Below are 23,855 nucleotides of genomic sequence, written 5' to 3' on the forward strand. Positions count from 1 at the left end.
AATTATTTTTTCTGTTAAGGGCTACATAGTAAACATATTAGGCTTTCTGGGCTATAAGATCTCTGTGGCAACTACTCAACTCTACCATTGTAAATAAAGAATAGAGAGGCGTAGACAACATGTAAATGAATGAGCATAGCTGTGTTCTAATTAAACTGTATTTACAAAAGAAGATAGCAGGACAGATTTAACCCATAGGCGGTAGTTTGCCCATCCGGTCCTCCAGCGTAGGTAAATTAATTTTGAATAGCTACTTAATACATATTCAAGCGGGGAGCCTACTTGAACGAGTAACTTGAATATATTAGGGATTCAAGATGGCATAGAAGGTAGAGGCTGTGCGCACCTCCTCTAGTGACCGCACCAAAATTATAACGAAACTACAGAGCAACCAGTACACAGAGCTGCCAGAGGTCTGGCTGAACAGGAGCCCTACAATAAGGTCACCTCAAAATGGTAGGCGGGTTGGAGACTCAATATGGCTCCATCGCACAACTCCGAGTGGTGGTTGAGAATCAGGAGGGCTATCTTGGCTACAGAGCCCCCTGCCTTACCTGAGGAGTAAGGCATCTTCAGCCCCAGGTTCCAGTGCGGAGAAGAGAAGTCCCCACAACTTCTGACTTGAAAAACCAACAGACTGTGGCTGAGTAAGACAAGGGCTACGGAATTCTCAGGCATTCCTCTTAAAGGGCCCGTGCTCAGCCTTACTCACTGACAGACTCGCTCACTCTGAGCTTTGGTGCCCGGGCAGCTGCTCAACAGGTGCTAGGGAAACACGAGGAGACGCTGAGCTGTCGGGCTTCAGGGCAAGGGCTGTAGGAGCAGCTGGCTCCTAGACAGAGGTGCAGGCAGAAGCTATTGTTCCTTTGTTGAGATCTCCCCTCTCCAAACCTGCAGACAGACACCATCAACCTGGATGACACAGGTCACTCCGCCCAGGGGATTCCCTGAGACTCCACCTCTCTCAACTTGCAGGCCCACCCAAGCCACCTACGGTGATTTGTTCCACACAAACAGGCTGTCTCGGCTCCTGCTACGGACTTTCCTAAAATCTATCAAAGGCTCACAAAACCCAAAGCAGCAGCATTTGGCCTCGGCATGCCGTGTACCTCTTGCTGAGCAGCCCCAAGTCCCACACTAGAGGCAGCCGGCCTCGGTTTCTGACTTGGCTCCTCGAGGCACCTATAAGCCCAGCAGTGGATTTCTTGGTGATTCTTAAAAGGTGGCCCTGGAGGTGCATAGGCTGTGGATGAACTGGGCCTGCATCTGGACCCCTCCAAGGTCTGTACCAAGGGACCACCCAGCCCAGCACACCTACCACATAAAGTCATTCTACTAAGACCGAGAGACTTAGGAGCCCTACCTAATACATAGAAACAGACACGGGGAGACAGTCAAAATGGGGAAACAAAGAAACATGACCCACATAAAAAAACAATACAAAGCTCTAGAAAAAGAATTCACCAAAATGGAGACAAGCAATCTACCAGATGCAGAGTTCCAAAGACTCAAGAGTTCAAGGATGCTTGAGGAACTTAGGGTAAGTATAGATGAACTCAGTGAGAACTTTAACAAAGAGATAAAAAAAAATAACAAAAATAGAGATGGAAAACATAATAGGGAGCCAGTCAGAAATAAGGAATACAATACCTGAGATGAAGAGTACACTAGAGGGAGTCAGCAGAGTGGATGAAATGGAGGATCGAATCACAGATATATAGAGGACGGGGTAGCGGAGGACACTCAATCAGAACAGCAACAGGAAGAACAAATCTAAAAAAATGAGAATAGTTTAAGGGGCCTCTGGGACAACGTCAAGCCTACGACATTCACATCATAGGGGTACCGGAAGGAGGAGAGAGCAAGGAATTGAAACCTATTTGAAGAAATAATGATGAAAAACTTCCCTAATCAAGTGAAGGAAAGAGACATACAATTCCAGGAAGTGCAGAGAGTCCCAAACAAAACGAAGCCAAAGAGGTCCACACCAAGACACATCATAATTTAAATGCCGAAGGTTAAATACAAAGAGAATCTTGAAAAGTAGCAAGAGAAAAACAGTTAGTCACCTACATATTTCTGCTCCCATAAGACTGGCAGCAGGTGTCTCAACAGAAATTTTGCAGGTTAGAAGGGATTGGCACGAAATGGTCAAAGAGATGAGATCCCAGGACCTACGATCAAGATCACCCAACAAAGTTATCATTTAGAATCAAAGGACAGATAAAAAGCTTCCCAGATAAGAAAAAGATAAAGTTCATCACCACCAATCCAGTACTACAGGAAATGTTAGAGGACTTCTTTAAGAAGAAGGTAAAACAAATATGTATCAAAAGTCTAAATAATGGCAATAACTACATATCTATTGACGAGCACTTTAAGTGAAAAAGAATTAAATGCTCCAGTCAAAAGATAGGGTGGCTGAATAGATAAGAAAACAAGACCCTTACATAGGCTGCCTACAAAAGACTCACTCCAGATTAAAAGACACAGAGAATAAAAGTAATGAGATGGAAAAAGATATTGCATGATGGACCTAGAGGGTATCGCGATGAGTGAAGTAAGTCAGAGGACGACAAATGCCATGTGACTGCATGTATTTGTGGAATCTAAAGAACAAAATAAATGAACAAAAATGTAGAAACAAACTCGTAGACACAGAACATTTTGAGGGTTACCAGATGATACAGGGGTTAGGGGGTCGGTGAAAAAGGGGGAAGGGATTAAGAAGTACAAATGGAGAGTTACAAAATAGTCATGGAGATGGAAAGTAGAGCCATAGAAAGTAAGGAATATAGCCAGTAATATTGTAATAACTACGTATGGTGTCAGAGGGACTCTATATTTATCGAGGTGATCACTTTGTGAGTTACATAGTTGTCTAACCACTAGGCTGTACACCTGAAACTAATATAGCATTGCCTGATAACTATAACTGAAAATAAATTATCATTAAAAAAGTGAATATATTATGGTTCTTATTTTCTTATACTATTTAGTTATCCTTACAGATACCTATTATTTTTCTTAACTAAACTTACCTCTTTAAAAAGTACAAAAAGAAACCATAGAATCTTACCAATCTCTGGATCTGTGAGGCCCAAAGTATACAATTCCTCTCAGCAATCTCCCTCCCTCTCCTAAAGACATCATATACCGGTTGTCTATTACTACAAAATAAATTACCCACCAACATCCCTAAACTTAGTGGCTTAAACAACATTTTAATATCACGGTTTCTACGGATCCGGAATTCAGGCATGACCTAACTGGGACGGACCTCTGTTCCAGGGTGTCCCGGGAGGCCAAAATCAAGGTGTAGCTGAGACTTCATAAGCCAACGGTATGAATAATGGGCAAAAATTGCTGAGGCCATTTTAGAAGCCTGCTTACCATGTCCTATTAAAACTAAGTCTGCACTGATCTTTTAGTGCAATGCTGTTAACATTTTAAATTGACGTCCTGTCAACAGGAGTAACTTGTACCTATAAGGATGTATTGTCTACATCCTTATAGGCTCAGTCTCCCTAACAAACTTCATACATAGCACGGAACAGATTATTCATATGATGGTTCTGTAAATAAGGTGCTCTGGTTATTTACCTGATGCCAGGAGAGTTGGTATATGCTAAATAATTCTTGCATCATAGTAGATAGGAAATACTGGCTTTTCTTATAGTTATGTAATTCTAATTTCATCGATTTAAAACTAGCTAAGAGTCGAAAGGGAAGTGAGGGGTGTTGAATTAAATGGGTAATATAGATTCCAAATTGATTTCATAGTTACTTTGTCAGATTGGTTCTTGTTTTTCATTTATTTTAATTTTTTGTTTTTTTATGCCTACAGCACTTGGTCTTCCTAGGTGGTCTCCCATCCAAGTACTAACCAGGTCTGACCCTGCTTAGCTTCTGAGATCAGACGGGATCAGCCTTGTTCAGGGTGGCATGGCCGTGGACCGGATTGGTTTTTGAACTGTGTCAGCTCGCCATACTTATTGACATGCAAACCAGCCAGACATAGGGTTTTTATCAATAGGAAATTTTCAGGAGGATGTGTGGTCTGTTTGCCATTCTGGTTCTAAATGGTGGAAGATGTGTCAGGCATCATTCTCCTGTCAGGCTTCCCTGATCTGATGTTAGGTTTGGGTCACATATTTCAGTAAACTGCAGACCCTATAACACGTATTTGAATGCAGACAGTTCATTTGAAATGTGAGAGTGTGTGGAGTGTAAAGAAGGAAAGGGGAAAAGCCAATGAACTATATTTCTCAGTTGGTTACCATGGAGGGGATCCTCTGAAAAATGGCACATAATTCGCATCCAACTTATGCCACCAAGTAACTGTAAATGTGGGGTCTTTATCCACCAACTCCCACCCCTTCGTGGCTGAGGGCTGCCCCAGGGAGTGTTCTAGGCTTCCCTGCATACAAGTTGAAAAACTTACTAAAGTGCCACAAAAATCTCTCAAGTACAAAAGCAGACGGTTGGTTCAAGGGCTTAGGGTTAGCTCCTGATGATTTATTTATACACTTTTCTACTAAATTTGCAGGGAACTCAGCGCATCCGTTACACAGTCTTACACATGCAAATATTTTTCATCAAAAAATTTGTTTCTAAGTAAGGAATTCATCACTTTAGTCAAATTCGGCCTGGCCCCCGGGGGCAATCAATGAATATGCATTATTAGATGAAACTGAAGGTGGTAAGAAGGCAGAGGGCCACGCCACAAGGCTACTACTGCCGAGACTCACCACTCTGATCCCCTCGAGATCGAGACCCCATCCTGCTATTGACTTAGTCTCCTTTCTCGTCACTTTCTCTTTCCCAGAGTCACAGAATCATAAAATAGCAGAACCCTTTTATATTTTCGAGAAGGAACCGGAGGTCCAGAAAGGAGAAATGATGTGCCCACATCTGCCAAATTAGCCAGTGTCAAAGCCAAGACCCACGACCCCGGTGTGTTCTCGCAGCTCTCTCCATTCTGCTACCTCCTCTTAGTTTATATAATCCTAAAGCATTGATTCCTACCAAGGCACCGAGATGGACCTAAACTCTCTGAAGCAGATACATGCAACTGATATATTAGAAACTGATGTGTTCAATGAGCCCAACCAAAATCTTTTCACATTTACGATTTATCTTCTTTAGCAGTGTGTATACTTCCATGTTGAAATGTAATAATGACTCCAGATGGCACGGCCTTTATTTCTTCAAATAGCTTGCACATCTATTTGTGTCATTTTATTCAAGAGGCTGTAGGATTTCTTTTTAATTAGGAACGGACTCCTGCAGGCTAATATGTATTGCAAATAAGTATGTAATTATTAGTGGGTGATTTGTGCCTCTGGTTTTTGTGGTGAGGAGAAAGGCATGGAGCTGACGCATGAAAATGCTGCTCAGCTACAGGAAATGGTCACAGTGCAGGCCAGATCTTTGGTACTTTACAGTAACAAAAAGTGAGATCACCAGCCCAGCTAGAGGCTTCTGTACCATAGTAACTCCCAGCCTGATTGACCTGTATGTAGCTCCTTTTCTTCTTTTCTCCTCCCCACATGTAACCTGGAACATGATGGGGACCTGGAATTCTTCCACTGTAGCTTTGCTCTGGATGTATGAAACAGTAGGTTGCCGATGGCCTTCCAGAGCGTAGGTCAATACGTACCAGGCTTGAGTGGCCAGGGTCTCGTGCCAAGAAGGCAAGGTTTCTGTCAAGGTGGCCCCACTGAGACATCTTCACCAACCTGCTGCCTCCGATATGAGCTCATGTTGAAGTACAAAGCTGGTACCAAGCCAGGCCACAGGCCGGGGGCTATGTGGTACAGCTTCTTGGCTACCACTGATGCTGCCATTCAATGAAATTAATATCTCACGCTATAGCCTCAGTTATGAAATACTCTTTGGCCCTCCACCAAAAGAAAACGCTTGTCCTCATCCCCAGAACGTAGCACCCTAGTGCTCGGAGGCTTCAGGTGCAGAGTGAGGAAGCTCGGCACGTGGAGAAGCCCCTTTGTACCCTGGAGTCATCACAGGATTCGAAGTGTTCTTGAAGAATGGCTTCTGTATCACTGAACTGGGCTTCTGAAGGCTGCTGCCATTTTGTGGCCCAGAATCACCCATTCCACAGCCATCTCAGGTACTGATTCTCTCAGAATCAGGCCTGCATCAGGACATACCATCGTGACAACTACAAGACGATGAGCAGCCCGCACACCCTCACTCAGCACTGGCCTACCTACCCCACTCACTCTAATAAGGTTCTCAGCTTCAGAAAGGGCAGAGGTGAGAGGTTTGGCCAGTGCTGCCTTCCTGATCTGGCCTCCTCAACCTACTCTAGGGAACAAAGCCAACTTGGAAACCATAAGCCAGTCTGGGAGGTGGAGACTCCTCAGCTTTTCCATACTCCCTCTCCCATTAAGTCCCCTCTCTGGGGACCCCCAGATGAAAAGCAGGAGAAAACTTTTGTCATCACGATAAACCCTATCCACCATTTCAAAGCCTTTCACTCAGCCTTAGTCCAAAACACAAGACCGAACTGTTTTTATTAACCTTCCCTCCTCTCCTTCCTTGCTCATAAGTATAAAATTTGAATGTAGGGTGGATGAGAGAGTAAATAAAAATAAAGAAATGGAAACAGCACTTACTGCTGACTGAGAAAGTAAATGAAGAACAGCGTGGTTGCCTGTCATGTTTAAATATTCACTTTCATAGCCGCTCCCTGGCGACAGGTGTGACTGCGCTGCTGCTTCTTACTCGCCCTCCCCACAACGTGCACTTTCTCACCCCTGGCATCAGATGCTGTCATCTAGTGAAACCACAGTCTGAGTAATTCTGACTCACTCCCCAGAGAGGGAGGTTCCCACAAGGCTCAGTGAGCCACAGAGCACAGCAGACATGAACGGCAGCTGGACCACTCTTTCTTGGTAAACGTAACGAGTAAACTCAGTTTTCATATATTTATAATGGAGAAAATTCATAGAGATGTGTTGTTCAAGCTTCGTTGATGGTGGTGGTGGTGTGTTGTTTTGTTTTGTTTTTGACAAACGAGGGGTGCTCTCGACAATGAGGTTCCATTTTATGTGAACTTAACTTTTGTGAATTTGAAATAGGGCGACATAAAAATACTAATAAAGTCTTAATGCATGCACAGAACATGAAATACAACAAATTCTACTTTACATTTTTTCCTCGAGGGAAAATTGCCTTGAATTATGCAAGTTTTGAATTATGCAATGTCTTCAAAGGCTCATCCCGGGCAAACCAATGTGACTGAGTGTCTATAATCTGCCAAAAGAGTGTTAAGATTTACATAAAGTGTCTTATTTAATCCTTCAACAATTCCAGGACACTGAAATCCTTGGGCCCTACTTCAGTATGAAGAGACTGAGAGTCCAAAAGGTTAATTTTCCCAAGTTCACTGGCCCTTCTGCCAGGATTCAAATCCAAACTGGCCGGGCTCCAAAGCTATTCATTTCCTTCCTTTCTTCCACATCTTCATATTCCCCCCAAGGTCTCCCCCACTTCATACACATATGCACGCAGATGCGCATGCGCTAACTACACAAATCTCCACTAAGTGGAGCATCATTCCATTATTCCCCAAAGCCTGTGGTTGTCTTTCCAACTGAGATGATCCAATGGGCTCTTTTCTTCACTGGGATCATTTTTACACTATTGGGCAATTGGCTCCCGACTCCCACTCTTTCCTCATTCCTGCTCTTGTTTGTTTGAGAAGCAATACAGTGACTTGTTTTGTCACTGAAGTCGCAGCTACAGAAAGTAGACTAAGGATCAGTATTCCTGCCCACCAGCTGAGAATGTGGTGACACATGGCAGACACAAGCACGGGGAGAAGATGCCCACCAGCCTGACTTCCTTCCCTTCTTCCAGATGCCACTCTCGCCTCAACCTGGTCCCTCCCGCTGATGCCTATATTTGGGGTACCTTTTTGCATATTATTCCTATGGTACCTCTAATGGTGGATACCACCTAGTATTCCCCAGGTATTCTGAGGCTGGCCGTTCTACCCGTCTCTCACTTCTCCACTCACAAAACTCATGTGGATACTGTGCTTTGGCAGGCTACTTTGAAGGTTCCTGACCACCAAAATGGAGAGAAACATTCCATTTTCAAAACGACATTGACTAATTAGGTTTGTGTGCCACCCAACACACAGTGAACTAAGTGGTCCCCGAAGGTTGCTCAGGTCCCGTCCTGATGAAAGTTTTGTGATCTAAGGAGCACCATTTGTAACTAGCAGTTTGCTGCACATACCAAGCTTGGAGGCACTGCCACCCAATGGCTGCTTCTGCAAACAGCACCTTCTTAAGAACTGTGTTTACTCAACTCTACCCAAAACCCAACAAGAGTATAAGACATGGAGAGACAATGTAGTAGGGGTGGTGACACTGGAATATGCCAAGTAGTCATTGCTGCCTGTCTCTCTCTGTCTCTCTGTCTCTCTGTCTCTCTCTCTCTCTCTGCCAAGGACATCTGAATTTCCAGCAGATGTGAGCTCTTTAATCAGGCAATAAAACTGGCAACTTGGAATCATAAAGATAAAATTGTACAACACCATGAATCTTTGGCATCAGAATTAATTAGACTATCTATATTTTTTCCTGATATTTTTACAGTGACTGAATGTAGGTAAGAGGCGAAACAGAAAATCGAAGGCAGAATTCTCATTTCTACCTTCGTTGATTACTAGCTGTGTAAGATTTAGACATGCATTTAATGTTTATTATTCTCTCCTATAAAATGAGAATGGAGAGGGTGGTAGTGGACTTCATAGTGCTCAAAACAGGGGGATTGAAGCTATCAAAGTCTTCTGTCCCATGTAGCGGAAGCACAAGTCAGGCTATTGTGACCAGAAGGTATCTTTCATTTCAACAGCTGCGTTAATCAGGGTTAATTGAAAATTTTCCTTCTAAATTAGATAAAAAGAAACTGTACTGTACAGAGCAGAAAGGCTTCTATTCTAGTGTAGCAATGGCTTACACGCATAGTGTACAAATAATTAAACATTGATTCAAGCAAGTGGGTGTGAGAGATCATTCCAACTAAAGACAGAAAAATATCTTAGTATTTTGATATTGCCTTGTATATTCCATTTTGTCATTTTCCTATTTAAAAATACTTGGTTGATCACAGTAATTTGTAATTTTTCTCCACTATAGAGAACTTCTCCCCTCTGTACGTATCCATAACCAATCTTCCTCAATCGGCTATTCAAGGAATGTCACACAGCTCTCTCAGGTCAGCCTAGGGGCTGGGAATGTGGGTATATTTTAGTTGGCACATTGTCGCTTTGGAGTGCCTTGCCCGTGAGAAACGGAGAGGGCATCGAAGCTGTAAGGTCAGGCAGGCAATTTTCATACAATGATGATCTACTCTTCTGTGCTGGGAATAAACACCAGGTAGAAAATGGCCCAACCCATAGGGAAGTTAAAAAAGAAAAGAAGAAGATAAAAAGAAAATGGCCCAACCCATGAACTGGCCTCTTGACACAGATAATAGTGCAGTTTTTGAATATAGACAAAACAAATTATGAGATTAAAGTGAGTACATTCATGGCTTGATTTTCCCTTTTGAAACTGTTCTGAGTATATAATTAAAAAGTCAACTCAAGAAAATGTGCCAAGGTTTAAAAAAAAAAAATGCCAAGACAGCGTTGAAAGAACATTAATGGAAATGTCAGCGTGATGCCAAAACAACCAAGCAATGAACTCTACTAACTTGATCTATTCGAATATCAGTTAAACATTTATTTAGTGCCACAAAAACCTAAACCACTTGACCGCCTCTACTTTTTTACCAGATGTTTGTAAACTGCATGAATTGTAAAGTCATGAAAATAATAAGCATTCTTCTTTTCCTTAGTGAAAATAAATCGAGAGTAACCTGGATAGCATCAGCTTTAAAAGACCTAAGTTAATTTTTTTTCCTTTTAGTTTTCTTTCTTTTGGGGGGGGGGGGCGGGAGGTGGGGAGAGGTAGCTGAGCCTTCAACTAAAGCAGTGACTATGAATTTATATGTGGCTTGCATAATGCATCCATCAACAGAAACTATGAGGCACTTACTATAAGTACCAAGTCTTGTCCAAAAGACATCACTGGGTCTTTATCCTCTACGTATCCTATACTTTAGTTGGGGGTATAAAACATGCACGTATGAAGCAAACACTAAACTGTATGATCCTAACTGTAAGTGCATTACAAATTCTAAAGGTGGGTAAGATTACTGTGGGCTAGAACAGGCAGAGAGAAAGCATCACTTTGGAGATAGAATTTGAGCTACTCCTTGAGTAATTCTCTGGAAATCAACAGGTATGGAAAAGGCAGGAAGAATTTCTATGCTGGGAGAAGAGTGTAGACCAGAATTCTCAACCTTAACACAATTAACGTTTGAGGCTTGGATAATTCTTCATCACGGGAGCTGCCTTATGCATTGTTGGAGTTTAGCAGTATCCCTGCCTCTACCCCACTAGAAGTCAGCAGCAAAACCCCACACCTCAGTTGGGACAACCGAAACTATTTTGACATTGCGAATGTCCTCTCAGAGCAACATCACCCCCAACTGAGAACCACTAGGGCGAACACTGATGCCTGCGCTGGGGGTAGAGGGGAGCGGTGCTTTCTCTATCTCAGAATTTATCGACCTCAGAATGATTGACATTTGGGGCCAGATAACCCTTCATTTAGCAGCATCCCCGACTTCAACGTACTAGATGCCCGTAGCATCTTCCCCTGGTTGTGACAACGAAAAATATCTCCAGACGTTGCGAAATGTCCCCTGGGGTGTGAAATAGCATCTATTAGAGAACCACTGGGATGTTCAGTAGGGGTGGACCTGGCTTGCTCAGGAGTAAGTAGAACTGCTTACACATAGTATAAGGTTTGTGTTAGGAAAGAGTGCAGTAAGATTCAATAACTGGGCGGACACACGCTGTGTGAGATCTTGGACAACAGAGCCTGTAATAGGCAGCCAGGGTAGTTCTTAAGCTGGTGTGTTGCAAAATAAAATTGCTGTTTTAAATTCAGTCTTGCAGAAGCGAAAGGATAAAGTGCCACGGGAGGAACTGAATATACGGGGATCAGTTAGGGAGTTGTTATGATAATCAGGTGTAAGTGTTGATGGTCAGAGCTGTAGTGACTTCTCTGGGATAGAGACAACAGAGTAAACCCAAGGGTGCTCTGCAGAAAGAAATGGTGAATTTTGGCAACAGATCGGATATTAGAGACAAAGGCAAGGAGAGAACCAATGGTGAAACTAGAGTTGCTAGTGGGAAGAGAGGTTCAAATGAGATGAATGGGAAGGAGGGACATTTAATGAGTTTGACTGTGCAAATGCTAACTAGACATCTCAGAATTAGCACAGGAATGCTGGTGAGAGGTCAGGCCTGAGTGGTGAATTTAGGAGTGTTGGAAACACAGAAGCCTGAAATCTCTGTGGCTTAATCTAAGTTTATCTCTCATTTGCATTACACTCCACTGTGGGGTGTGTGGCCCTGAGTCTTAGGGATTCTGGGTTTCTTCCATTGTATAGCACTGCCATCTTAAATGGGTGACATTCAAGGTGGCTAAAGCAAGGTTAAGTCCTGAAAACCTCCTGGGAGATTTTAGAGGCCCTCAGCTGCTTATATTACTTCTGCTCATATTCCACTGGGGATCCAACCAACGTGGAAAATCTAGTTTACTGTTGTCCCAGGAAGAGGAAATGGAATTCATGGGAACTTGGCCAATCTCTACTACAGGACGGATGGACGGACGGACGGATGGACACACGGACACACACACACACACACACACACACACACACGAATAAGAAGGAAACTATAGGAGTGGATGATTCACTGAGGACATAAAGAGTGAAAACTGAACAGGAAAGAGTTCAAGGAACACAAATAACGAACAGAAGATGATCAGGAAAGGATTCCTGACGTTGTTGAAAGCTTAGAAGAGAACTGGACCTGCGTAGAGTTGAAAGTGGCGAGAGGAGGGCAGGTAAATTTCTATAAGGAGGAAGAATGTCTGCTTTTGCTAAAATGGCTGCTTTTGGAGACAAAGAAAATCAGGATTATTAGAAAGTGATTTACACATCAATATCCCACCTCCAAACTATTGTTAGCTTATCTTTACAAGCAGTCTGAAACCCAAATCCCTCTGCCCAGCATTCAATGTGTTGGCCACTCCATCTGCCCACACCTCATCAAGCACTTCCCAGGTACCCAGCATGTCCTGAGCACTGGGTTGTTAAACATCCCCAAGCCCACCTACTCTCTAATATCTTTATGGCTTTGCTTTTATACCTTCTTCCACCCATCATCAAAGTTCTGGCCTTCCTCAAGCCCTAAGTCAAATGCCATGCGACCCAGGAATGAAGCCTCTTCTGATCTTCCCTGTTAATATCAACCTCCCCATTTCCCATCAGCCTTTTGATCTTTCCTGTACTTTGGCACATGGAACCATCCACCTTGTATCTGTCGTTCACTTGACTGTCTCCCTCAGTAGACCATAGGTTTCTCAAGTATCAAGAAGGGCCTCTTGGGTGTACGACCCCAGGACAAACCAGACAATACTACAGTTTAGGTCAAGAGTTGACAAACGTTTTCCGTAAAGGGCCACATCGTAAGTACTTTAGGCTTTGCAGGACATATGGTCTCTGTCACAACTACTCGATTGATCCATTTCAATGCAAAAGCAGCCACAGACAATATGTAAACCAAAAAGTATGGATGTGTTCCACTAAATCTGTATTTATAAAACATGTGGTGGGCCAGATTTGACCCACAGGCCATAATTTGCTGCTCGCTGCCACTTTCTGGAGCACAGTGTGAACGGGGTTTCCTGGAGGGAAGTCCGGAAAGTCCTAGGAAGAATCGATGTGCATTTCCATTATCCTTATTTCTTCTGTCCCATCTCCCACCAGCATCGAAGACAGTGCCTTCCACATAGTAGGCCCTCCATGTTTATCTTTCTAAATTAAATATTCCTGGAACTCAGTGAGTCATTATAGCATCTTGAGAGCTTAATTACCTCTGAAAACTATTTTGCAAGATTGTAGTAAAGCAGTTTAGGAAGGAATTATGTAAGCCTAAGAATCATAAAAAGAAAGTGACAGGGGAAGATGTGAGCTAAAAACATCTAAGGATTAGCAGCCAAAGAGAGAGGATCTGACATCGGAGCTGGGTAAAAGCAACAAAAAGACATTTTCGATCCTGAGAGACCAGCACCAAGGGACATCACACCATATGTAATAGATGTCTCACAATACCCTCTAAATCCATGTGAATAATGCATTTAATACTAGCACTTCAATGCTGGAAAGATGTTCGTGATTTGGAGGAAACTCAGAGACCAACCAAAATGATTAAGAGACTGAAAGGATTCATTTATGAGCAGCTAGAAGAAAAGCCAAATACGTGCTTGGCCTGCTGATGGCCAGAAAGATGTGAGGAAATGGTTTACAAATTACTGAATGCCGTAAACACCAGGAAGGGAAGAATGACAGCTCTATTGGACTTAGCTCTTGGTATGGTCATATCTCAGGCATTGACAAATTCCTTTCATTATTGGGTCTTAAAACTTTTATGGCCCATCTGAATAATATATAACTGGGATTGCTGTGATTGGTAATGTTCTATTATTATAATAGGACTGTTCCAGAAGAGCAAATATAAGACAAATTATTGCTTATTAAGGAAAAAACAAAAACATTCCAGGAATGCTAGGTGTACTGAGAGATTCGAAATGTATTAATAGTCCGCTCTATATCAAATATATGCAATTGTGGATAATGTGATACAGTGTAGAACTGCTGAAATTGAAGCACAAAAATGGAAACATGACCAGCTATTTCCTTCCTCCCATCATTCAATCATTTATCCATCGGTCCCACGATCTAATGCTTTTTCAGTCTAGTGACGGAGTCAGGGAAGCTGGTGGACTAAGAAGGAACAGCAGATGGCTTCAACGGAAATTGATAAGGGAGCAAAGAAAAATGGCCCCTAACCCAGATGGGAGAAAGCAAGGTTAGGGAGGCTTCCCAGGGGAGCCGGTATCAGAGCCAAGTTCTGAATGATTCTGAAGTGTCTGTCAATCAGAAAGAATGAGAATAGCATCCCAGATAGGAAGAGTTATAATTCACAGTTTTGAAGATGACAAAGTGCTGGACCACTTTGTCACAACTTACGTGGGACTGACAAGTAGTTCTGATTGAGACAAATAGTGTAAGGAAGGTGGTAGTCTTAAAATAATCATCGGAATATATTAGGGAGATTTTTTTCTCAATTTTTCTGTCTCTTCCAAAATTTCTCCATTAACAAAATCATACCCTTTATGTAGTCAAATAATTGCAAACACTTTTATAGCACTTATTCTGTGCCAGATACTAAACACTTTGTACATATTAAGTGATTTTACCCACATAACTCTATAAGACAAGTACTATTATTGCTCTGTATACAGATGAGGAAGGAGGCCAGAGGGAGCTTAAACCACCTGACAAAGTTATGGAGACCGTCAGGAACACAGTGGTGTTTCCTATTGGAGCATCTCGTTCTAGAGTCAGCTTCTATAACCTCTGTGCTGCTACTACCTTTCTCAGTCAAGAGTCTATTTTCCTATCATTTATTATAATCCCAGTCTAGAAACTGATTTAACAAATAGTCATAGATACGATAAAATATTTGGGGAGAAGAATGTTCGTAGCTCCAAAATTTATAGTAGCAAAAATAAAACTAAAAATCACCTAAATGTCTTATAATTGACTGATTGATCACGATATGGGCCATTATGCAAGCATTGAAAAGCATAATTTAGAAGAAAGGTAAAAGATGCAGGAAATGCTCACTATAAAGGTCAAAGGGAAATGCAAGATAAAGACTGTATAATCCTACTAGTGCATCTGAGTGTATTCGGAAGGGAAATCCACTAGTTAGACTGGGTTCCAATTCCCACTTTAGCTCTCTGTCACTTATTACACCTTTGTGACCTTGCGTAATAATTTAACCCCTCTGTCTCCTGGTTTCCTGACCAGAAAATGGGGGTAATACAGTTGTTGTGTTGGTTAGAAAATACACATAAAATACTTAAAATATTTGGCAAGCTCTCGGTGTTGGCGATCAAAAAAATAGGTCACCCTATTTAAAAATTAGGACTAGAGAGTACACATTCAGCTGGCAGTTTGATAAGGACCCTTTGTAGTTTGGGGTCCAATATAGTACAACTTTGTGTAATTATTTCCCCCCATATATTAAAAAATAATTGGAAGTTGAGTGAGATGAGGTATATTTTCTACTCCAAGTAAAAAGTATTTGCTTTCAGAATCTGCTTTATCAAATTACAAGATGTACTAAGTACTCAACCAACCACTGAAGGGTTATAAAAGCTTCCTTTTTAACAAATACCCTCCCAAGGTGAGAGCTCTGATATTTTATTTTGGTTGAATATTCTTTTTTGTCGTTGTTGAATATTCTTGAATTGTAAGAGTTTAAAACTACTTATGAAATGTGTTTTTCATGCCAGTTAGGATCGATAGACTGATGAACATTCCAAATTGGTTTTTGAAGGGCCCAAGACCATACATAGTTTATTTCTCATCCAAGTTATGGAATTCTCTTAATTCTATTAGTTTTTAAATGTTATGAAAAAATATATATATATAAAGATGAGCAGTTTCAAAAATAGTGTACACTCCATTTTACCTCAAGAAAAAAAATTATTTTCATGAAGGCAATTTTTGTAGTCATCTTTGGAGCTGTTCCCAGGGGTGAGGCTGCTGGAGCAGGTGGCCTACACTGAGAGAGACAGAACGGGGCGCAGGGCGGTGAGCTTGGTGGTGGGTGGAAGGCGGGGAAGGGGGCGGGGGCTGGGGATAGGAGGATGGGTGTAGCCTGCACTGCTCTGCCCATGATCTGCAAAGGAAGTTATCCCGCTGCTCATAACATTCGGGACCTGGCCTCCCCGCGAGTTTCATGGCGCCTCTCTCTCCCTCTCTCAGGTCTCCTATGTCAAAGCGATTGACATCTGGATGGCAGTGTGCCTTCTGTTTGTGTTTGCCGCCCTCCTGGAATATGCGGCGGTGAACTTTGTCTCCAGGCAGCACAAGGAGTTCCTGCGGCTCCGGAGAAGACAGAAGAGGCAGAATAAGGTACGATGACCCCTGGTGCAGATAGGCGGGTAGAGCTTGAGGCGGTTGACCAGGCAATGCCATTCAGAAAACAGAAGAACACAGAATGAACAAGAAGCTAAGGCTAACTTTTGTCCCAATCCATTCTACTATACTGAATTACTGCTCAGGTTAGTCCCTTAAAATTGGAGCAGGATTGTCACACTTAAAAGTACAGGACATGCAGTTAAACTTGAATTTCAGATAAACAATAAACAGTATTTAGTATATGTATGTCCCAAATAGTGCATGGGACACATTTATATTAATAAACTACTCATTGTTTATGTAAAATTCAAATTTAACTGGGAGCCCTGTGTTTTATCTGGCAACTCTAATCAGAGATATATACTCAATCTGATAAAACTGCTTTAAAATCCTATTGTTTTGAACTCTGATCATTTGTGTGTGTGACTTTGGATATACAACCGCTTTAACTTTCTCATCAATTGCTCTGGCATTATGGTAATAAGGTTCCTATCCATGTTGATCACAACTTGATAAGTCCAATCAGATGGATCTGTCTCGAACCTAAACTTTAATGCAGAAACCCAAGCTTTTCACTCTCAGTAGTTCCCAGACTTGCCTGCACATTAGAATACCCAGGGGATTTTTCAAAAGTCCCAGTGCTCCATCAGGTGATTCTGGTGTGTGGACGTTTGAGAAGCACTGTGGCTTTATATGCCAGTTCCTTATAGGAAACCAGGCTTGCCCTTGTTTACAGTTTCAGATTCTGGGAGAAAAACATGCCCTTTGATATGGAGAATACTAGTACCTGTAACAGTATCACCAGAAAACTGAAATTAAAATTGTATATACAGGAGATAAGAAATAGTTTTCAAAATCTCCCCTGCCCCCAATTCGATCAATTAAACCTGCTGGTAGGGCCATAGTTATACATTATCCTGTCAGAGCAGAAACAAAAATGTGTCGCTATGAAGCTTCATACATCCAGATACCTAGATGTAAAGCTACACATTTGTTGTAATTTAGATGCTGCTTACGCTAGAAGCTTGCATGTGTATGAGCTGAGTCCCGACTACATCTACAAAACATCTCCTGCTCTTACTCTAGGGTGGTACCCTGCTACCTGCCCTGTCTTCTCCCTGTTGGTGATAAACAACCTTGTCCACGGGAATCTAGCACAAAGTGGCACAAGTTTGAGGTCACTTGTGCCACCCAGGTAATCTTACTAGAATGTGAGGGTATTTCAGCATATAAATCATCTTCCCAGAATTCCCTGGCTTAGCATACTAGGTGGCCAAAGACTGCATCCATACTCTCCTACACCAGAAATGGAAAATGGGTTTCTTTTGACTTCTCAATCCTGAATAATTAGAATGCTGTGGGTAGGATTCTCAGGCTTTATCTGTATCTAATCTTATCATAAGAATCACCTGAAGTGCTTGTTAAAAGTATAGATTCTCGTGTTCCACCCTCAGCTTTATGAATCCGTTTACAGGGGGATCATTGTGAATTGCAGTAGTACTTTTCACAAGGGTCCCTGTGAGTCTTATTATGATAAGCTTGGAGAAATCCGAGCAGTATTAGAACAGGTGGTAATGGATGAGAAAGACAAAGTAGTAGAAAATGAGGTGGAAGGAACAGCTAATTTCAGTTCATCTAGGACTTTGCAGACCGGTATAAAGGAACAGATTTTATTCCGATTAAAATCGCCCCCCGCCCAATTTTTTTTTTAATTCACCAGTTAATTTCAACAGAGTAAATATCAGGCTATGGTATGGACAGTCTGTGGGGTCGAGTGTAGCAGCAGCAGATCAGTTAGGAGGCCACTGCAGAAATATGGGTGAGAGATGTTGGTGGCTTAGACCATGGTACTGGTCACGGGAATAGAGCGAAGTGGTCCGATTTAAGATTCATTCATTCCACAAATATTCGCTTCCTACTATATGCCAGTCACTGTCTGCATCCTTAGAATGCATGTGGAACAGGACAAAACACAATCCCTTGATGAAACTCACACTGCAGTGGTTTATTCTTTGGAGGTAAAACCAGTCGGTCACGCTGATGCATCTAATGTGAGGAAAAGTTGAATATGGCTCCGATTTTTGGCTTAAGCAACTGGATAGGCAGTGTGTCACTATTTAAGATAGGGACTATGGTGACAGAAGCAGATCTGAGGTAGAACTCAAAAGCTATATTGATGCTGTTAAATTTCGATGCCTATGAGACATGCCAGTGGAGCTGGCGAGGAATCAGACATACATGGCACCTCGAAAGAGTGTCCCTTTGATGCGCACCACTAGTAGCCACCTCAGGTGTCCTCCCTGCTCCTCACTGAGATGCCCCAATTATCTTGTTTTCCTCCCGCCTCAAACCCAGCTCCTTTGGAGCCTCTGAAGTTCGGGTTATTCAGCTTCGTCACTTATTTCCCTTGTCACTGCTGTGATCTGCCAGCTGCCAGCCACACCCCTTAGTGACTTTAGCACTTCTTTCACTATAAACCCACCACTCTTATTAACGTCACCTTTCCTGAAGGGTCTTCAATATCCATGTGGAGAACTGACCCTGTCCTTGGCCTGCAGGTTTTTAGACTGCCCTACTGTCAATTTTTCCTCTGTTCAACCTTAGCTACATACTCACGTGCTTCGTTTTCTTTAAAAAAAATTTGAAGAAATCCAAGCTTACATGTTTCCTAAGATGTTCCTGAGTCTGTGCAACTCAAAATGGCTATACGAAGTACAAAGTTCAATTAACAAAGTTAAAACTGGAGGGGGAGGTGGGGAGCAAAAGAAATCAGCCTTGACCTTTGCAGTCAAGGCTGTTATTGTCATTGACAATTGAATTTTGAAAAAAGAGCAGGAGACATTTCCGATGATCTGTCCCTTAGGAAATGGCATCTTTCTCTCTAAGGCAGCATTTTTCAAGTTTTCTCGGTCTGAACCCTGGTAAGGAAAAAAACTGGTAACAAGAGCTAACACTGCTGAGTGCTTACTATATACCAGGAGCTGTTCCAGGCACTCCCCCTACAATAACTGATTTAACCCCCACAGCAACTGTTCGCGGTGTGATCATGCGGCCCAATTTACCATGGAAAGTCCTGGTTTTGCCTCTTCCTGATTCCTTGTGTGATTCAACACGTGTTCTGGATTATCCATTTTAAACAAAACTCTTATTAATAATAGCATACTGAGGTAGGTTTGGTTGACCTCCACTTTCTACATCCCGTTTCTGTCGCGGTATGACCTTCTGGGGTTGGGGCTATCTATACAAGCACGGTGCACAAGTTCTCACTTGAACATGTGGTGAAATCTAAAAAATAACCATCGCGGTCCCCAGCCTCTCTTCTTGGTCCTTTTCAGAAGCAATGTCGTAACTTTCTCTTTGCAGGATAGTTCGAAGGGAGCTAGTGCTAAAACGAAGTGTACTCAGTCAGATACAAGAGGCTGGGGATAAGTGATTCTTTCTCTTGGCCTCTGTCAGTGGTGGGACTCTGCTGTCCTCCTGGCCACTTGGGTACCAGCTTTGGTCTGCGTACGACATGTCATGCAAAATCCACGAAGCCACTGGGCCACCACTTGGCAGAGTCAGTGAAAAATATGCCAAAATCATAGGTTCAGTGAACAGGAAACGAACAAAATAGAGACTAAGCAGTCCTGCTTTAGAACATTTAAATGTTTGGCCATGACTAGATCCTTTTGTGATTTTTTTGCATGATATAATTCTGTAACTGTTTTATTGCTTGATAATGCTTTCTTATTTTGCGATAATTAACATTACAAAGCTGTATTTTCTGTTAGTGCCACTTTCCACTATCAAAATCATCCTCGTTTGGGTAAATTAAGTGGTCATCCTACCAATAATGGAGTCAGTGTTCTTAACTCCATCTTACAGGGAAGGAAATTAAAGCAAAGAGAAGTAAAAGGCCCAAAGTGTCCCTGACCCTAACTGCTGCTGCTAAGTTCAAATTTTATATTTTACATTATGATCCATTATCTCCTTCTCTCATCTTCTCTCTCTCTCTCTCTCTCTCTCTCTCTCTCACACACACACACACACACACACACATCTCTAATACACTCTAATATTTTCTATTTTTTTTTTTAATGCTGGTCATCAGGGATGGAATTAATTAGGATGCGGCAAGTGAAGTAAGTCATACAGTGTAGGGTCAGACTCTGTTTTTATTTAAAATCGATATTTTGTTCACCATGGATTTTTTTTTTTGGCATTAATAATGAATTTTTAAAGTACTGGAGTTTTGACACCGCCTTAAATTTTGCACCAGAGGCCTCACTCACCTTGCCAGAGTTCTGGTCCAGCTAGTCATGAACCACTAAATTTTCACACAACCTAGGTTGGAAGCTGAGTTTAAAAAAAAAAAAAAAAAAAAACTTTTTAAAATGTTCAATATTTTCCAGCAAAAAAAAGTCATCTCTTTATTTTTCCACTGGGAAATTGACCTCCACCGCACGATACTAGCTGATTGTTTAGAAGGTATTAGAAAAACCAAGAGCAGATCATTTCCCAAAGTGACATTGAGATTCAGATTTATTCGAGCAAGACATTGAGAAAACTCCTGAGATTTCACTTACTGGCATGGGAAGAAAGCCTGGTATTTACTGAACAATCAAATTATGAAATGGGGTCACTCTCAAGGAGGGGCCAGGCGATTCTCAACCTGGATACTTGCTTTGATTATCTTTTCTCCATCTCGAGAAGCAGCCACCATCAGTTTTATCGAAGCAGTTTCTAAGGAACAAGCAAACCCAGATCTTCACAGACAGAACTTGCAAATCCCTATGGGTGGGTCAACCCCAGTTTATTAGAAGCTGATGCCCCAGGTCTATGCGATAAAATCCTATTTTTATGTTATCTCCTCGGCTCCCGCAAGAAGTTTTCTCACCATGTGGTTATAACAACTTGCCCACCGTAAGTTTAAAGCCTCACACGTATCTCTCTCCTTTTTGTATCTGGCCACACTGCATCTGACTTCTGGCACTGTGCCCGATTTCAGATGTTTCCAGTTGCCACACAGCCCTTCTTTATTTTCAGTGACAACACAGAAATTGTAGTGTCTTGAGAACATGGTGATGGCTTTTAGGCCACCTAATAATAAGCTACCTTTAAAAAGGAATGATGTTGACTTACTGTTTAGATTTCAACCTCTCCAGGAAGAAAATATGGGGCCTCTTAACCTGATAGAAAACAGGATAAAGAAAGGGAGGCCCTAACCAAAATGTCTCAAATGGCGATAACTTGGGAAAGTCAAAATTCAGACCTCATTTTCTTGTGTGTGATTTCTCTCTCCCTTCCCCCTCCTTTATCTACCCTTTAAGTCTTAGGTAAATTGCTAATTCCTGATCCTACATGGGGCTGAAATAATCCCACTCTTTCAAGTACACATAGTATCCAATTCGTTCCTTTTCATAACATGTCATTTCTACCCATTTGTTGTACATAGTTAATGAAAGAATAGAAAATTGAAATAGTATTGGGAGATATTTAGGACACTCTACCGATATCTGATTCCTCCTGCTTTCAACCTATCATCTACCCATGGACATACTGGAGGGAAATAAACCTATGAGAACAAGGAACTACTTTCTTTTTACCCAGGCTTTAGCCTCAACCCCCAACACGATGCCCCCAGAGGGGAGCAACTTAGAAGAAGCCCTTGTCTCCCCACTCAGGAGATCCAGAAGCCTTCCACTATTTCTTCTCCAACATTCCAAGGGCCTTAGATCTTCCCATTCCAAGGGGACACCAGGCCCCACTGATGAAAGGCACAAGACAAGGACCCAGAGCAAACGGGTCACCTGGGAGTGGCTTAATTAAACCCATGGGGCCCTGGAATGTCCCCAATAGGACCGGCATTCCTCCTCTTTAGGGCTGAAAGTCTTCCCCTCTCTTCCTGGAGACATCTATCAAACATTTCAGGATGGTGAGCTAGCACGTCTTCCCGTCTTCTGAGAAAAATAGACCTAGTCCTTCCCATGATATGGCGTACAGTCTCAGTATCTTGAAGGATGAGTCACAGAATTTGAAAGAATATGATCAACACATAACACAGAAGAGCAAGCAATATCCCCTCTCTTTATCTGCACTTTTTGGCAGAGCATTAAATTATAGCAGCGCTCTTAAGGAGTCATATCCCACGATTGCTCATTTTGACAGAGCTCATGCCTGTTAACTTCCCAAGTCTTTTTTCCCTGTTATTAATATGAACAGCTATCAAGTTATTGCCTCTTGGTTATACGCTTTTTTATGTTTTTTTTTTCTAAAGAAAGGACTTTGTATTTATTCCCGTAAATTTTGACCTCATTGGATTTGGTCCATTTTCTAGATAGTATTAATCTTTTTGAAACTGATTTAGAAAATCAGCTACCTCTTTTAGCCTTATAACATTGACAAATAGGTGTTGATGCCCTTCATCCAAAGGCCCCTAGGAACAAGCCTGTAGTTAAACAAGTTGGGCTTACTCCTCTTTGCAAGGAGGGAGCATACATAGCACAATGGAACCAGGGATGGAGAGTCTGTCAGCGGGGTGGTTAGAGGAAAGTCTAAGGAAGCAGGGCTTTACTCCGGATTGGGTGCTGTCAGAAAGAGGGGGAAATTCTACAACTGGGTATCTCAGTACATCTCATCTGTAGGGCAGACAAGATAGAGTGACAGTAAAACTGTAATTGGTGAAGAAGCAGCAGTCACTCATTTTAACCAAGAGAAAGGTGTTTAGTATTTTATGGATGGCACAGGGGCCTTGTTTTTGCTTGTGCTTAAACAAAATGATGATGTGGCTTTGTCGTTTCTCACTTTATGGTCTCAGAGCAACCTTGTCTGAGACTGATTTCTGTGATGGCTTGAATTTTTGGACTTGAGGGCTTCGCCTCCTAAAATGATAGATTAAGTTGCAAACATTCAAATGGAGGCTCCATAATCTACCAGTTCTGTGACCTTGGCAGGTTGCTTAACAAAAAAATCCTCTCTGTTCCTCAGTTTTCTCATATGGTAAATGGAATTAACAGTATTCACTTCATATGGCTGTGGTGAGAATCAAATGAGTCCCATGTGTAAAGCTTATAAAACGGGCCCTAGCACATGGTGAGCTTTGTTTAGTGATAGCTCATTGCAGTATCCGTTTTCTCCCCACAAAGGTCTGTAGCAGAATCTGGGTCATAAAGCTTTCACTCGATTTATTGGGAAACGTGTTCCACAAATTAAAATCAAGTACCTTAAAATAGCTGCAATAGGCTGCCAACATACCCCCCCCCATTCCACTCCTCTTTCTTCCACAAAGGGGAATTAGATGCACAGTAAGATGTGACCCAGGTACAGCTATTTTTATAATCGTAGGATTAAAATAACGAGTCCACGCATTTACTCTACAGTGTCTACACACAAGAAGTGGAAAGAATTAGGGGCAAGCGGAATTCTTCCATTTTACCTCCCCCTGATTCGGGCTGTGTGGCTAATCTACATCTCAAGTACTAGTGCACTTTTCCCAAAGGCAGAGAACCCATTAAGACCCTTCCAACCCAAGTGGAATGTAAACCAACTTTGAAAGAAGCCTGCTGGAATGCAGATGTGTCTGCCACTAAGCCTAATCAACCAAACAAACTTAAGCAAATGAGGAACCCGCTGAACTATAATCAAAGAAGAGTCAACCTTCATGAATCTTACTTAAGGCCTCTCACCTTTTCCACCTTCTCTCCAAAGGCTTGGAGAAC

The 23,855-nt window shown here is 42.1% G+C and overlaps 1 protein-coding gene and 1 pseudogene across 3 annotated transcripts in view; one reads left to right on the top strand and one right to left on the bottom strand.

Moving 5' to 3' along the window:
* Nucleotides 1-23,855, top strand: part of GLRA2 (glycine receptor alpha 2) — a 167,942-nt gene that overhangs the window by 114,403 nt on the left and 29,684 nt on the right. For all 3 annotated transcript variants that reach the window (XM_016119133.2, XM_016119121.2, XM_016119149.2), the window contains one exon: nt 16,000-16,149. In XM_016119133.2, the coding sequence (XP_015974619.1) occupies nt 16,000-16,149 (150 nt within the window). The remainder of the gene's footprint in view (nt 1-15,999; nt 16,150-23,855) is intronic.
* On the bottom strand, nt 3,839-3,957 carry LOC118608302 (annotated as a pseudogene).

This window comes from Rousettus aegyptiacus, unplaced genomic scaffold (assembly GCF_014176215.1).
Source record: "Rousettus aegyptiacus isolate mRouAeg1 unplaced genomic scaffold, mRouAeg1.p scaffold_m13_p_9, whole genome shotgun sequence".
Taxonomy (NCBI): Eukaryota; Metazoa; Chordata; class Mammalia; order Chiroptera; family Pteropodidae; genus Rousettus; species Rousettus aegyptiacus.